The sequence below is a fragment of the Oncorhynchus nerka genome, linkage group LG3, assembly GCF_034236695.1.
Source record: "Oncorhynchus nerka isolate Pitt River linkage group LG3, Oner_Uvic_2.0, whole genome shotgun sequence".
In the NCBI taxonomy this organism is placed as follows: domain Eukaryota; kingdom Metazoa; phylum Chordata; class Actinopteri; order Salmoniformes; family Salmonidae; genus Oncorhynchus; species Oncorhynchus nerka.
This window is the reverse complement of record NC_088398.1, coordinates 63,522,114-63,539,040: the sequence shown is the minus strand read 5'-3', so window position 1 is coordinate 63,539,040 and position 16,927 is coordinate 63,522,114. Positions and strand designations below refer to the sequence as shown.

The 16,927-nt window shown below is 43.5% G+C and overlaps 1 protein-coding gene across 2 annotated transcripts in view; it reads left to right on the top strand.

Annotated features, from left to right (window-relative positions):
* rnf17 (ring finger protein 17) overlaps window positions 1-16,927 on the top strand; it is a 35,641-nt gene that overhangs the window by 10,791 nt on the left and 7,923 nt on the right. For both annotated transcript variants that reach the window (XM_029639324.2, XM_065014546.1), the window contains exons 16-24: window positions 1,144-1,294; window positions 1,385-1,562; window positions 2,672-2,787; window positions 2,944-3,064; window positions 3,181-3,301; window positions 10,041-10,292; window positions 10,505-10,652; window positions 10,840-10,952; window positions 11,196-11,286. In XM_029639324.2, the coding sequence (XP_029495184.1) occupies window positions 1,144-1,294; window positions 1,385-1,562; window positions 2,672-2,787; window positions 2,944-3,064; window positions 3,181-3,301; window positions 10,041-10,292; window positions 10,505-10,652; window positions 10,840-10,952; window positions 11,196-11,286 (1,291 nt within the window). The remainder of the gene's footprint in view (window positions 1-1,143; window positions 1,295-1,384; window positions 1,563-2,671; window positions 2,788-2,943; window positions 3,065-3,180; window positions 3,302-10,040; window positions 10,293-10,504; window positions 10,653-10,839; window positions 10,953-11,195; window positions 11,287-16,927) is intronic.

Here is a 16,927-nt window from a genome sequence, read left to right as displayed (position 1 = left end):
CGACTTCTTGGGCATTATCACTTAAATAGAGAACAGACTAATAACTTTATAGCCAATTCAAAACATATCTTGTGCCCTTTAGTTAACTGTTAAGCTATTGTTAGCTTGTATTCATGTTTTCGTCATGTCCAAAACACTTGCGAATAAGGCCATACAAAGTTGATTTACTTTTTTGAACGGCTCAGATTATTCATTTTAAACTATTCTTTTTTACGAAACGAACAATACATTTCACCATTGTATTAGTTGGGATTTGGTTCAAATGCAGTGAATCAAAATAAGAATTTGTGAATCGTGAACAGTAATTTTAGAAAAAAGGATTAGATGTAGCCTTTCTTTTGGATTAAGTGGCTTCAACTTGTTTTGGTGATACTTATAGTTTATTTGGGCATCCAATGTATGGGACATTGCAACTCAATAGATGCTAGTCAGCCTGCAACGTAATCACTTCGAAGGTAACTAAAATAAATGAGAAAAGGTACATTTCCTGAAGAAAATGTGTGGGCTTGCTTCAGCTGAATAAAAATAATTGTAGCCTGTTAAAGCCATTTGATCTTTTGATATATAAAATGAGCAAATTATTTGAAAAGGCATAAAATGTATTTGGTTGTAATGTTGCAATATTATGCATCAAGGGTGGTCAACCATCCTCCAGGAGAGCTAATGGGTGGGTAGGCTTTTATTCCAGTCCCCCTCAAACAAACCACATTTTAGAAATTAGCTGCTGAACCGAACCTTGATAAACTGTCTCTGTGTTTGAGCTGGGCTTGATCAAAAGCCTGCACACCCAGTAGCTCTCCAGACTGACCTCTTGTTTTGTACAGTTGCCTAACAGGTATTCTACTTTGTGGTGGGGTTAAGTGCTTTGCACAACGACAGGAGTTGGTACATGGGATCAGAGAGCAGCCTCCCAGGGTCGATACCACATTACATACTGTTTTATACGTACACACAGACGGCACCAATTATTGGTCATGGAAATTTGGTTAAAAGTCTTAATTCCATTTGTCAAAATGTGTATGAACCCTGCATACTGTACATATCCAGTGTTTCCCTTATGAGTTTTGCGGGAAGGCTGCATCAGTTTCTTCCTTGTTGCCATGGATAATCAGTAGTAATGTTTGTCCCGTTCTGCTGCTGTAGGTTTTACTCTCCCGTGGCGTGGAATGCCAAGACTGTGCCATGTGGCAGGAGGCCTCTCCAGTTCTACCTTCCTGTCTTCCCTCGTACCAATATAGAGCTCAACGCTGTGGTGTCCCACATAGACACACCCTCACACTTCTACATCCAACTGGTAGGTCACACACAAACACACACACGAAAGCATTATCAGCTGATATTCCAGTGCCCTCTCTAACTCTTCCCCCTCGCTGATTAAACGCAGGTTGACAACATGGAGTTCCTGCTGCTGACAGCCAAGCTGCAGGAGTGTTACAGCTATGACTGCCCCAGCAGGGGGACCAGAGGAGAGGACCAGGACTTGGAGGTCTACTGTCCTGTCCTGGATCAGGCCTGTGTGGCACGATTTGACGACAAGGTCTGGTACAGGGCCCATGTCATCGGTCAGTACACTGTCTGTGCGTGGGTACACTTAGGGCAGTTACGGTGACCAAATTACCGCCACACCGGCAGTCATGAGTCACATAGGCCTACATTAATGCTCTCTGTAGGCCTACATGAATGGCGCTGATGCATAAGGCAGAATAATCAACTGGCTAATGAATGGCTTGGTACTCAGCGCCCTGTTGTCAGTCTAATCTGAATGATGAGGATAAATGATGATGGGAGTTAAGAGGTCCCGTTCCAAAATGGACCCGGGGCTTTCCCAGACGGACACAATATGCACAGTACACTTTTTAACATAGAGACCCGGTCAGGTTTACAACCTTGCATGAGAAAATTCCATTTGTTTTGGTAGTTTATTAACCGGAGTGGAGGAAAGGAGAGGGAGAGCAACAGAACGAGCATGGCACTAGGGAGAAGGGGCCTGCGGTGTGTGTGTGCGCAGTGAGTGACACAAGAGCAGGCACAGAAAGAGAGCGCGACGGCAAGCAATGTTAACTCGTGCTAACAGACTTCTTGCTTGTTATTTCTCATCATATCTGATTAAATAGTACCCGTCTTGACTGCGTCAAACTGAGAGAAGCTAGCTAGGTAGGTTAATTGAGGCTAGTCTACATAACGTTACTGCGCTTCTTTTCTTCCTTCAGTGTGTGTGTGCGTACTGTTATAAATAACAACTCCATTCAGATTATTAAGGAGCAGCCTACCTGTTTGTTTTTGGTCTTTGAGACCGTGAGACTAGCAGTCATTAGCATGACGGTTACCAACTGACAAAATGTAATGACCGCCACAGCCCCTAGGTACGCTCATTGAGGTCACAATGTGTTTTTACGGTATTGTCCCCTTAGATCAGTGGTTCTCAAACCTCTCCTGGCGGCCCACAACCGTTCCATGTATTTTATCTATTCCAGAACTACCACATCCTGATTTCAAATAGTCAACTAAGTGAAATCTGGTGAGCTAGTTCAGGGTTACAACAAAATTGTCAAATGTCTGGAGATTCCGAGGAGAGGTTTGAGAACCACTCCCTTAGATAATAAATTATATGCAAACTCCAAAAATGTATGGAAAAGAGTCTACCTAAAGATTAAAATGTTATTGTGTGTAGGTATTCCCGGGGGCAGGAAGGTGGAAGTCCAGTTTGTAGACTTTGGCAACAACAAGATTCTGTCAGTCAACGACCTGAGGAAGATCAAGGATGAGTTCTTTGCCCTCCCAGCCATGGTGAGGTCACACTACACAAGAGTATGTTGGATGGAGAATAAATAAGGCTGACTGTATCCATATACCATCCCAGCATTAACTGCTAGGGTTGGTAGACTGGGCAGGGCACTCCTATTATTCAACTGGCTCTGACAATTACCTCTCCCCCCCACCCAGGCCATCCAGTGCTACCTGGCTGATGTGATTCCTTTGGAAGAGGGTGAGACGTGGAGCAAAGCGTGTATAGAGAAGTTCAAGAGTCTTGCTGACCAGAGACTTGTGACCGCTGTGGCCACAGGTAAGATGGGTAGAACTGGAGTGTTCTCCTTTCACACGGCACTGTCTTGGCATCCTACGACAACCGTGTGACTGTTCTGTAGTTGATTGATTTCTGTGTGTCTTCTGAACCCCCAGAGGCTGGTCGAAGGGGCAGGGGTCTGCCAGTCAGGCTGTTTGAGACCAGTGATTCCAGCGAGCCGTTAGCAAACATTGAAGATCTGCTGGTCAAAGATCAACTGGCCTGCTTCAAGAAGGGGTGAGTGTGTGTCTGTCATCTCACAGCAGGATACTTCATGGGTAAAATCAATAACTAATCTTATTTAGAATGTTTCTTTTCTTTTATTTTTTTTATTATTTTTTTTTTCTGTTTCAAATATTTTTATTAAACACACACAAGAATGGTGTATAGGTATACATGAGAAGTATACAATTCTTATCTAAACATAAAAGAGCATACAGGAACAACAAGACCCAGAGTTCTGGGTGCAGAACAAATAATACAAAACACGACATACAAAACAAGGACACGTAGAAAGAAAGAGGGAAGATGTCCCCCTACCCCCCCATCCCCTATTCCCCCCCCCCCCTCCCAACTGCTCGGGTGGTAGGGCCAGCACACGCTGCCCAAAGGTAGATTAAAATATTACAATTGAGAGTGCGTTAATAAGTACAAATTCACAGCGCCGACTCCCAAGTAGGAGAGGAAAGGCTGCCAGATTTGATCAAAAGTTGATAATTTATTGTTCAGAATATATCTAATTCTTTCTAAGTGTACAGTGTTTGCCAATTCACTGAGCCATAATTTGGTAGAGGGCGCTTCCCTCCTTTTCCAAAACAACAAGATTAGTTTTTTTGCCGAGATGAGACCATACGAGATTAGTTGTTTTTGGGGTTGGTTAATCCGTTTAGGGACTCAGATACTCCCAGGATTATCAGAAGCGGGTCTGGATCTATTGAAGTCTCCAAAACTTCAGAGAGGATCCTAAAATTCCACACCAATAACCATGCAAGCTAGAGCATAGGGCAAAGCAGTGGAGTAGTAGTACCCTGCGTAGCCTGACATTTATCACATGTAGGGGATGTGTCAGGAAATATCCTATGCAGTTTAGTTTTGGAATAGTGTAATCTGTGTAATACCTTGAATTGTATGAGACGATGTCTGGAATTAATGGAGCATGTGTGGATATACTCCAAGCTCTCTTCCCAGTCTGCCACTGAGATGTCAGTCCCTAGTTCTTCCTCCCATTTTGCCTTGATGGCATCAGTAGAAGGTGTGCTAACAGATTGAAAAGCATCATATAGACGCGATATCAGTTTATCTGAGGTGGGGCATATTTTTATGCATCCGTCAAACATGGAAGGTTTGGCATCCCCAAATGTTGGGAGGTGTTTTCTAACGTAGTCTCTAATTTGTAGGTATCTGAAAAAATTACTTCTGGGAAGATTATAAGTTTCCCTCAGCAGCTCAAAGGAAGCAAAGGTCCCTTCTATGTATAAATCCCCTATGGTACTTATCCCCAACTCTCCCCATCGCTCAAAGGTGTTATCAAGGTTAGAAGGGGCAAAGGAGGGATTCCTGGCGACAGGGAGCATGAATGACATTGGTCTGAGCTCAAAGTGGACTTTAATTTGCTTCCAGATTCGGACTGTGCTATGTATTATAGGATTGTTACAATAAAGTGACATCTCCAGATTGACAGGCGACAAAATCACAGCGCCAATAGAGAAGGGGTGACACTCCTCACGCTCCATACTAAGCCAGCTGGGTGCCGGGAGTACGTCATCCAACAGAAACGTAACAATGCGGAGGTTAGCGGCCCAGTAATAAAATATAAAATTTGGGAGAGACAATCCTCCTTCCATCTTGGATTTACAGAGGTGTTTTTACCTATCCTGTGTGTTTTATAATCCCAGATGAAAGGATTGATAATTGAGTCCAGTTGTTTATGAAAGGATTTAGGTATGAATACTGGGATGTTCTGATATAGGTAGAGCAGTTGTGGGAGGAAGACCATTTTAATGGCATTAATTCTTCCGAGCAGAGAAATTGGGAGAGTTCTCCAAAATAGTATGTTTGCTTTGAGTTTTTGTATCAGAGAGGGGAAATTCTCTTTAAATAGTAAGGAGTATTGTTTGGTAACTACAATTCCTAGGTAGGTACATTTTTCTGAAGATAACTTAAATGGGAGATGTTCTAGCCAGGAGGTATTTTGCGACCGTATGGGCATTAATTCACTCTTGTTCCAATTTATTCTGTATCCCGAGAAGGTACCAAACAAATTGATCACATCAAGAATAGCTGGGATACTAGCCTGGGGTTCTGCTACATAGAGGAGGATGTCATCTGCGTATAGGGAGATCTTATTTAGAGTATCTTTAGTATTATAGCCGTGTATTGCTGCATGAGATCTAATCGTCTGAGCGAGCGGTTCAATAATTAGGGCGAAGAGCATAGGCGACAGCGCACAACCCTGCCTTGTCCCCCTGTTGAGGTTAAATCGGGGTGACAATGATTGGTTAGTGAGTATTCTGGCACAGGGGTTCCTATATAAAAGCTGGATCCAATTTATGAACCTATCTCCAATATTACATTTCTGTAGGACCTTGAATAGATAGGGCCACTCAACTTGGTCAAAGGCCTTTTCGGCGTCAAGAGATATGACGGCAAGGTCCACGTTGGGTAACCTCTGAGAATACATAATATTGAAGAGGCGCCTGAGATTGAAGAATGAGTTTCTGTTAGGGATAAAGCCGGTCTGATCCGAATGGACCAATTTGCCAATTAAAGTGCTAAGCCTGTTAGCCAGAGTTTTTGCTAAAATCTTTTGGTCTGTATTAAGGAGAGATATTGGTCTGTATGACCCTACCTCTTCTGGATCTTTACCCTTCTTATGTATAACTGTAATGAACGCTTCGTCCAAAGTAGAAGGGAGAGCTCCATCCTCATTGGCCTGAATCAACATTTTGTGCAGATAGGGGAGAGCATGTTGCTGAATGTTTTATAGAATTCACCAGGGTATCCATCTGGGCCCGGGGTCTTGCCATTCTTTAGAGATTTAATTGTTTCTCGGATTTCATCAAGAGATATTTCCTTATTCAGGAAGTTAGAATCTTCCTGGTTCAGGGCAGGAAGATTACAGTCCTCCAAAAATGTTTGCATAATTAAGGGGTTAGGATCCGCTTTAGATGTATATAGAGTCTCATAAAACTGCCGGAATCTGTCATTGATGTCTTTGGGGGAAGAGAGTAATTCCCCAGATGCAGATTTAACCCTGTGAATCATTCGGTCACTCACATTTTTCGAAGTTGTCTGGCGAGTAATTTGTGTGGTTTGTCACCAAACTCAAAATATTTTTGCTTGGCATAGAGAAAAGATTTAGCAATTTTAGCTGAGAGAATCTGATTATATTCAAATTTTAAAGAGGTAATTTTTTTATGTTTCTCCATAGATGGGTGGCTAGCATTCTCCCTATCCAGTAAGTGAATTTGTCCCTCTAGTTCTTCCAGTTTTCCTCTGTTTTGCCTACTCCTGGCAGCCTGAAAGGAGATGATACAGCCTCTCAGATAAGCCTTCAGTGTTTCCCACAATAATGCTGGGGAGGTCTCTGTGTTGTCGTTGGTATCAAAGAAAAATTTAATTTGGTCTTTAAGATATTCACAGAATGTTGGTTCTGTGAGGAGCTGAGGATTCAACCTCCAGACCCTCTCGTTTGGTACAATGTCACCCAATCTCAGGGAGAAGGTGAGTGGACTGTGGTCCGAGATTATAATATCATGATACCTCACATTACAGGTATAGGGGAGTAGTCTAGCATCCAACAAAAAGTAGTCAATTCGAGTGTAAACCTTGTGAACATGAGAGTAAAGGAGTATTCCCTACCCGTAGGGTTAGCGATCCTCCATATATCAAATAAGTTTGAATTTTTATGTAGGTGTTCAAGAATTCGCTTGAATAGGAGGTAGGGGTTCGCCGGGTAGAGGATCTATCCAAATATTGGTCTAGCACACAGTTAAGGTCCCCTCCAATGACCAGGTTAGTATGGGAGATATCTGGAATCAGGGCAAGGACTCTTTTGAAAAAGAGGGGTTGTCAATGTTTGGCCCATAGATATTTAGTAGAGTTACTGAGGTAGAGTGGATTTCTCCTATTGCGATCACATACCGACCCTCTTTATCCGCAATAGTGGTTTTATGTAGAAAGGGAATTCCTTTCCGTACCAGAATCGCTGTGCCTCTAGTTTTGGCAGAGAAGTTAGAGTGATACACTTGCCCCACCCACCTACACTTAAGTCTGCTATGAGAGTTATTCTTCAGATGGGTTTCTTGCAAAAATATAATATCAGACGAGAGTGCTTTCAAGTGGGCTAGGACCTTGCCCCTCTTAATTGGTTCGTTTAAACCCTTGACATTCCAGGAAGTGAATGTAAGCCCCGCCCTCCTCTCGTTTGTAGTTCCTATGGTGGCCTGCATACCATGTAACTTGATAAAAAGGTAAGAAAGCGCACCAAACCATCACGATCAGCATATGTAGCACCTACACCCGAGCAGTATCCAACCCACCCCTCCCCCTGCAAGCACCTTTACTTCCCACCCTGTTCCCCTAATTTCCCCAACACTTACACCCCCCATCAACCCACATTTAACAGGCATGTACAAACAGGAGAGAAAAAAAAGGAAAAATAAAAATAATAAACACATTGTCTGGCCGATGCCAAAAAAGCACGGCGCGACCTTGAACAAGAGGTAAAACAAACCTCTCACTATCCTAGAACTTTTACTAACATATGAACTGAGGAGGCTCCCGCGAGTTAAGTGTTCAGTTAGCATCTAATAAACCTAAACCGAATAAGTTGCAACTTAAACATATTGCGCATTTTAGCGTCATCCTGGGTCAATCCCAGAGATAAGCAAGACATAGCCTCAAGATAATATTGCTAAGCACTGCCGGTCAAAAAATAAACCATCCGCAACCGACCTAGTCAGCCGTACCTTTACATACTGTGGGTCAGGAGATCGGAACAAGGATTTGTTAAATTAAACGTTCCCCCCATAAAAAAAAAAAGTTTAATAAGTAAAAATATATACCTTATATATATATATATATATACATACATACATACATACACACACACACACACACACACACACATACCTATATATACATATATATACATACACACACCTATATATACATATATATACATACACACACACACACACATCCATACATATACATGTATGTATACATACCCACACAAAAAAATCATATATAAAAATATATATTTAAAGAATATGTATATACATCCATATGCACACATACAAACATTCATACCCCAGAATAACAATCTACACTGATTTAAAATATACACATACATAATACTAAAATGCTAAGAGAAAATAGTAATAAAGTACAAATAGTAATTATATTTACGCACACCTACACATACATAAGCATTACAGAGGGCTGGTGGGACTCTAGTCGGGAGAGAGGCCCACGGCCAGACAAAGGCAGAACGGCACAAAACATCAACTTGCTAACCAGGCGTCTGCCCCCTCCCAACCATCACCCCCAGTCCCCTGCAAGCAATAAGTAAATGGTATGGTAGTAAGAGTGATGTAAGGATTGTAAAATAACTAACGAAACAAAACAAAAGTGGGGGAATATAAGTATATCCGTCCGAAGGTGTCAGTGATCAAACCTGGAAGTAAAAAATATGCATCGCTGAGCACAGCCGGGATGAAAGTGAATGTAACGTTAAATGAGAGCTCTGACCGCCATCCATTGGTCTGCTCAGCGTCTTACATGCTCTGTAGCCCTTGTTGAGCCCGTTTAATACGTTTTCACCCAATATGGTATAGTATGGATTCGAGTCCATGAGCAGACCCTAACACGCACTAACAAGGCACTCTAACCTGTACGGGGGATTGGTGTATATCCCCGGATAAACTTCTCTGCGTCCAAAACCGAGGAGAGCCAAATCTTCTCACCGGAAGGCGGGGTAATTCTTAGTCTTGCAGGGAAGAGTAAGGCTGGGCGAAGATGGAGTTTGTGGAGTTTGGTCATGACATCTCTGTAGTCGGCGCGATGCTTTGCCACATCGGGCGCATAATCATAGACACGGAATGGATGCCCTTTATGTGACAGGTTGCCCCTCATTCGAGCTTCACGCAGGATAAGATCCTTGGTCTTGAAACTGTGACAACAGATTATTACTGGGCGAGGACGTTGGCCCGGTCCAGGCACTGGGACAAGGGAGCGATGTGCGCGGTCCAGCTGGGGATCCGAGTCCAAAACATCCGATCCCATTGCATCCTTCAATAGCTTGGCGAAGAAGTTAGTAGGGCGAGAGCCCGCCTCTATCCCCTCTGCCAGACCAACAACGCGAAGGTTATTACGTCTGGATCGGTCCACCACTTTCACAGAAAGCCTCTGCACAGTATCCTGCAAGGACGAACATCGCTTCTCTAACTCGTCGATCCTACCAACGTTGAATTCAGAAGCTTTCTCAAGGTCCACAATACTCTGGCCATGCGAAGCGACCGTTCGAATGACGCTCTCGATTTTGGTGTCCAGCTCAGCAATAGTGGCCTTAAGATCCTCAGCTATAGCAACACGTAGCTCCCCCAAAGCACGGGTAAGTTCTGTAAGTGTCACGTTGTTGCATGTGCCTCCCGCCATGTCTGTCTCGTTGTTTAGTGGGGAGTTGGCCTCCGCTGTGGATTTATTGTCCTTTGGTCGCTTATTACTCGGCATTTTCATATAAAAAGTTACAATCTTGTATTAGAAAGAAATGTTTGTTGTAAAAAGTGCCATAAAGTAGGTTAAATTAGATTATTTCGCAAAAAAGTTGCAGGAGCCTCTCACGCACAGCCGTTCACTCCAACATGCTAGCTCCGCCCCCCCTTATTTAGAATGTTTGATACCTGCACACACACATGTGGGTATGGTTCCAAAAAGGAGATGTTTTGTTTTACCCCATCTCCCTCTTCCTTAGCATCAAATCTAAGGACACCCAGGCCCCGGTGGTAGACACCACAGTGTGGGACCCCCCACTCGAGGGTCTTCTGGGTGAGTCTGAGCCAGCCCCTACCTCCCTGGGCCAGGAGACCCCAGAGCAGGACCAAGAGATCCAGCCCTACCTGATGCTGCCGGCCAACCTGAAAGACCTGAGGGTCAGGTTGACCCACGTGGTCTCACCCGGAAGCTTTTACGTCCAGCTTCTACAGATGGACACCCAGCTCAAGAGGTCAGCCAGTGGTGATGGAGAGGAGGGCAAGGAGGGACAGACAATGGCTTACTGAAGCCTCGCTGAATCTTGGGCTGTGTTCACACAGGAATCTTGTAACTGTAGAGTGGATGTGTGACTTTAGAAATGAGATGCTGATGAGAGGTCTGTGTCATTTAGTTATCGCTCGCTCTCTCCCTTTCCCTCTTGCTCTCGCCCCCTCTCTGTTTCAGGGTGTATGAGTTGTTGAAGCAGGAGTATGCCCTTACAGAGCCCCAGGAGATAGAGTGGAAGGCAGACATGTACTGTGCTGCCTACAATAACGGGGTCTGGGAGAGGGGCCAGCTCTGCTCTCCTGTTTCCCTCGGCTTCATTGCCGAGGTAACACACGAACACACACACATCTATCCTTTACGAGTCACAGAAGTGGACTAGGAGTGGATTTAGAAGTAATAACATTGTAGCAGCTGATTGTAGCCGATTTGGCATAACTGTTTCATCAGTGACAGATGGATGGGTACATCCAGCTGTAACTGCAGTGTGGTGTTTTTTCTCCACATGGTGTTAGGTAGTACGCTGTGATTTTGGCAACAAGGTGAAACTCCATGTGAACAACCTGAGACCACTGCTGCCCAGTCTGGTTGGCTGTCTGGTGCTGGAGTGTTCGCTCAGCGAAATCAGGTAAACACACACACAAATTCAGGTATACGAAGGGCTGACTTCAAACACTGATCCCAGGCAAAATGTCCTGAATTAGTAGGCCTTTCACAAAAATAGATTCTGACAGGTTTCCTCTGGGCATGAGCTATTTATCACACCTATCCTAATAGTGGAGCAAGGGGCATGCTATTCTCCTTAGACCTCATTTCAAATTTCTCACTATTTCTCCCTCTCTCGCTCCATTTCTTTCTCTCTCCCTCTCAGACCTGCAGGCGGTCGTTCCACCTGGACAGCCACGGCGTGTGACTTCATCTCCTACTACCTGACAGGAGCCATGGCCATCATGACCATCAAGGTTACGCCACATCACACACCTTTTCCTAGCCCTACCACTTCCCCCTAGTCCCTACCCCTTCCCCACACTTATGTGAACTCCAAGCAAAGAGGGGTGGAGATGGAGCCTAGTCTCTGATGCCTCACTGTTTTGTGTTGTGGCATATTTGACCATCCATGTTTTTATATAAACTTAAGTGAGTAGGTATGTCCAAACTTTTGACTGGTACTGTGTGTGTATAGATATAGTGGCAGACCAGGGGGTTGGGTCAAAACGTTTACACAGATCAGACACGGACAGAGTAGGTTTAGCTTAGTTTCAAAGGTGTTTATTAAAACAATAGTTAAAAAATAAAAGAATACGTCTCCCCCATGAGACCCACGGGATACCGTCTTCTTGGCTCCGGGTCTTGCTGTATCCTGTGGGAATCAAAAACTGAACTCACTCCTGTTACCTCTGCAACCATCCCCAACTATACGGGAGTCCTTTCTTCCCCCACTCTCTCCCCTGTGTGCTGCCCTTCTGGAAGCTTTATGGGACTCGTTCAGCTGGTGAGCAATCATCCCTTGATTTCTCACCAACTCTCAATCAGCCCCAATTAGTCCTGGCCAGAGTGCCCGTCGAGACCTGGCACGTCCAGCAGATGGAGGCGTCACCTCGTGATGTATACTCTCTGTCACCAGGCCTCAACGAGTCTTCGCCTGGTGGGCTGACCTGTTGTATGTGTGATATATACACACATATATACATACACACACACACACAGTACCAGTCAAAAGTTTTTTTAAAACAATTTTCTGCATTGTAGAATAATAGTGAATCAAATCAAATGTATTTGTCACATGCGCCGAATACCTTAGAGTGAAATGCTTACTTTACAAGCCCATAACTTCTTTGTGATAGGGAGCAGCATCTTCACTTTTGGATGAATAGCGTGCCCAGAGTAAACTGCCTCCTCCTCAGTCCCAGTCCTAGATGTCAACCGTCTTTAGAACGTTATTCCAGGCTTCTACTGTGAAGTGGGACCGGATGAGAGCTCTTTGAGTCAGTGGTCTGGCAGAGAGCCACGCGCTGGTCACGCGCATTTCACATGAGAGCGACCTGCGTTCCATTGCTTTTCTACAAACAATGGAATTCTCTGGTTGGACCATTTATGATAAAATCATCCTAAAGATTGATTCTATACTTAGTTTGACAAGTTTCTTCGACCTGTAATGTAACTTTTTGAACTTTTCGTCTGACTGGACCTGATTTGTTTACCAAACGCCCTGACAAAAGAAGCTATTTGGACATAAATTATGGACATTATCGAACAAAACAAACAAGCGGAGGAAGGGAAGTGTGGAACCTGCTGGCAGAGAGGTAGAGGGGCAATGGCACTCTGCTGGAGAAGGATGTGGAGCCACGTCCTCCAAAATTCCGACCAAAAAGGCCACCAGGACCTCAGCTTGACATGACATCAAAATACAGCCCCATGCAACTTTTTCAATTGTTTTTCCCCCCCGGCAGTTGTTGATTCCCCGGTGTGTAATACTAACAAGTATGGGGCTAGGAAGCAAGCAGGAAAGAAAGAGGCATGGAAGCCCATTTCCATGTCAGACCTTTTCTGCTACTTTTCACTGGTAATTTACATGGGGCTGGTGAAGTTAAAAACACTAAAGGATTACTGGAAAACATCCCCACTCTATCACCTGCCTTTCCCCCCCCCTTTGTCATGTCCTCTACAAGATTTTAAAATATTTCACGGGCGCTTCACATCAGTGACCCAGAAGTTGATGAGGAGAATGACACGAGGAGAGGCACCGCAAGGTTTGACAGGCTGTGCAAAGTCAAACCTCTCTACCCCAGCTTGGTTGAGGCCTGCAAGATACATTTTCAGCCCGCCCAGAACTTGTCCATAGATGAGAGGATGGTAGCCTCAAAGACCAGAATTGGCCTAAAACAATACATGCGTAACAAACCAACTAATTGGGGTTACAAGCTGTTTGTTTTGGCTGATCTGTGTGTGCATACACATGCAATTTTTTTGTCTATGAGGGGAAGAACACGTGTGCGACTGGTAAAGGACTTAGTTATGACTCTAATGGAGTTATTGGATTTTCAACTGCTGGGGAAGGGCTACAAACTCTTTGTGGACAACTTCTACACATGCCCTACCCTGTTTGCAGACCTGAGAAATCTGGAGGTGTGGGCATGTGGCACCATTCGGAACAACGGAGTGGGCTTTCCAAAGACCAAGGTAAATGACATGCCTAAGCGGGCTGAGCGATGGATCCGTGAAGATGGCCTGCTGTTTGAAGTGGATGGACACCAGAGAGGTGGTGATGTGCTCCACTATCCACAAGTCCTTCAGTGGCGATCACGTCGTCAGGCGTGTGAAGGACGCTACTGGGCATGGACCACCAAAAATGTCCCCATTCCTGCAGTCATCAAGGACTACAACAAGAGCATGGGAGGTGTGGACCTCTCAGACGCACTTATAGGGTACTACAATGTTCTACATAAGACAAAGAAATGGTACAAGAATTTGTTTTACCATTTCATTGACATTGCTGTGGTGAATTCCTTCATCCTCCAGAAGGAAATGGCCAAGAGCTGTGGACAGCCCCCCATCTCACAGCTAGCCTTCAGGGAGCTGCTCATCCAGGAGCTTGCTGGCTACAGCAAGTCCACTGCATCATATTCTGCCGCCTCTACCTCTGCCAGCTCCAGTGGTGTTCATATGCCACAGTTCATTACTGCAGGCATGACTGTGCCACAGGGCCAGAAGGGTAAAGCATGGAGGCGTCGTTGTGTTCTTTGTCACATGAAATCCCCATCACCTGCACCAGTTGTTCAGTTTGCCTCTGCTTTACAGCAGAAAGAGACTGCAATGGGACATGGCACAGGCAGCAAAATATTGTGTAGAGGGCTTCCTAACGGTCTACCCCTGTTTTTTTTGTTGTTTTTTTCTAAGATTTTTTTTTTTTTTTTGTGTGTTAGAATTGCTTTTTGATATGTTGTATATAGTTATTTGCACTGTTGTATATAGTTATAGGTCATTTCACAAATTTGGCCACTTGGGTACATTTGGGCAACTTGTGTGGGACACCTGGGTGACTTCATGCTAAATGTCATGTAGCTCACCCATTCCTGAAGTTATCAGTCTGAAACTTTGCACACCTACCGTTGCCCTCTTGTGTTATCCATCAAAATTATCACCAGCATCCTATCTGACTGTGTGGCTATTCTAGTACATGTGAAAGATGATGCTACAACGATAAAAAAACAGAAAACGTATGCTCTTTCTTTCTCTTTTCTTACACCATATCTACTGTGTTATATTCTCCTACATTCAATTAGCATTTCCACAAACTTCAGAATGTTTCCATTCAAATGATACCAAGAATATGCATATCCTTGCCTCTGGGGCTGAGATACAGGCAGTTAGATTAGGGTATGTCTTCAGGCGGAAATTGAGAACAAAGGGATACAGCCATAACAGGTTAAGGAGAAGTGTATCTAAAGAGCCATGCATAACACTTGAATTTTCATCAACATTTATAATGAGTATTTCTGTGAATTCATGTGGCTCTGCACAATCATTGCATGTTTTAGAACTACTGAACGTAACGCGCCAATGTAAAATGAGATTTTTAAAATATAAATCTGCACTTTATCGAACAAAACACATGTATTGTGTAACATGAAGTCCTATGAGTGTCATGTGATGAAGATCATCAAAGGTTAGTGATTAATTTTATCTCTTATTTGTGCTTTTTGTGACTCTCTCTGGCTGGAAAATGGCTGGGTTTTTCTGTGGCTTGGTGGTGACCTAACAAAATCATTTGTGGAGCTTTCGCTGTAAAGCATTTTTGAAATCAGACACTGTGGCTGGATTAATGAGAATTTTATCTTTAAAATGGTGCCTAATACTTGTATGTTTGAGAAATTTGATATATGAGATTTCTGTTGATTTGTATTTGGCGTCTTGCAATTTCATTGGCTGTTGGCAAGGGGTTCCGCTAGCGGAACGGGGTTAAACAGTCCTAGACAGGTTAACCAACAATACAGTGTTAAACAATTCAAAATATATTTAATATTGTAGATTCTTCAAAGTAGTCACCCTTTTCCTTGATGACAGCTTTTCACACACTTGGCGTTCTTTCATCCAGCTTCACCTGGGATGCTTTTCCCACATTCTTGAAGGAGTTCCCACATATGGTGAGCATTTTTGGGCTGCTTTTCCTTCACTCTGCGGATCAACTCATCCCAAACCATCTCAATTTGGTTGATGTCGAGTGATTGTGGAGGCCAGGTCATCTGATGCAGCACTCCATCACTCTCCTTCTTGCTCCGATAGCCATTACACATCCTGGAGGTGTTTTGGGTCATTGTCCTGTTGAAAAACAAATGATAGTCCCACAAAGCGTAAACCAATTGGGATGGTGTATCGCTGCAGAATGCTGTGGTAGCCATGCCTTGAATTCTAAATAAATCACAGACCGTGTCACCAGCAAAGCACCATCACTCCTCTTCGTCCATGCTTCACGGTGGGAACCACACATGCAGAGATCATCCGTTCACCTACTCTGTGTCTCACAAAGACATGGCGGTTGGAACCAAAAATCTCAAATTTGGACAGATTTCCTCCGGTCTAATGTCCATTGCTTGTGTTTCTTGGCCCAAGCAAGTCTCTTCCTCTTATTGGTGTCCTTTTAGAATTGGTTTCTTTGCAGTAATTCGAACATGAAGGCCTGATTCATGCAGTCTCCTCTGAACAGTTAATGTTGAGATATGTCTGTTACGTGAACTCTGTTAAGCATTTATTTGGGCTGCAATTTCTTAGGCTGGTAACTCTAATGAAGTTATCCTCTGCAGCTGAGGTAACTCTGGGTCTTCCGTTCCTGTGGAGGTCCTCATGAGAGCCAGTTTCATCATAGTGCTTGAGGGTTTTTGCAACTGCACTTAACTTTCAAAGTTCTTGAAATTCTTAACATTGGCTGACCTTCATGTCTTAAAGTAATGATAGACTGGTTTCTCTTTGCTTATTTCAGTTCTTCTTGTCATAATATGGACTTGGTCTTTTACCAAATAGGGCTATCTTCTGTATACCACCCCTACCTTGTCACAACACAACTAATTGGCTCAAATGCATTAAAGATGGAAATAAATTCCACAAATGTACTTTTAACAAGGAACACTTGTTAATTGAAATGCATTTCAGGTGACTACATCATGAAGCTGGTTGAGAGAATGCCAAGAGTGTGCAAAGGGTGGCTACTTTGAAGAATCTCAAATTATGTCTTCACTATTATTCTCCAACGTAGAAAATAGTACAAATAAAGAAAAACCCCTGAATGATTAGGTGTGTCCAAACTTTTGACTGGTACTGTGTATATATATATTTTATTGGACCAATAAACACAAATTACAAATTGAACAGATACATCCTTTTATCCCCCTATACTTATTGAAACACCTCCCTCCCCTTAACAAAAGCAGCATACATACAAAAATACATTAAAACATCAATTGGAAATTATATATACACAAAAATAAATAAAAGATATCACTACATACCCTCCATTCTCTCCCACAATCTCATATCCCCTGTTGGCCAACATTCTTACTCCTGATCAATAGAAGGCAACTGTTCAAAAAAGGAAATTAAAGGCTGCCA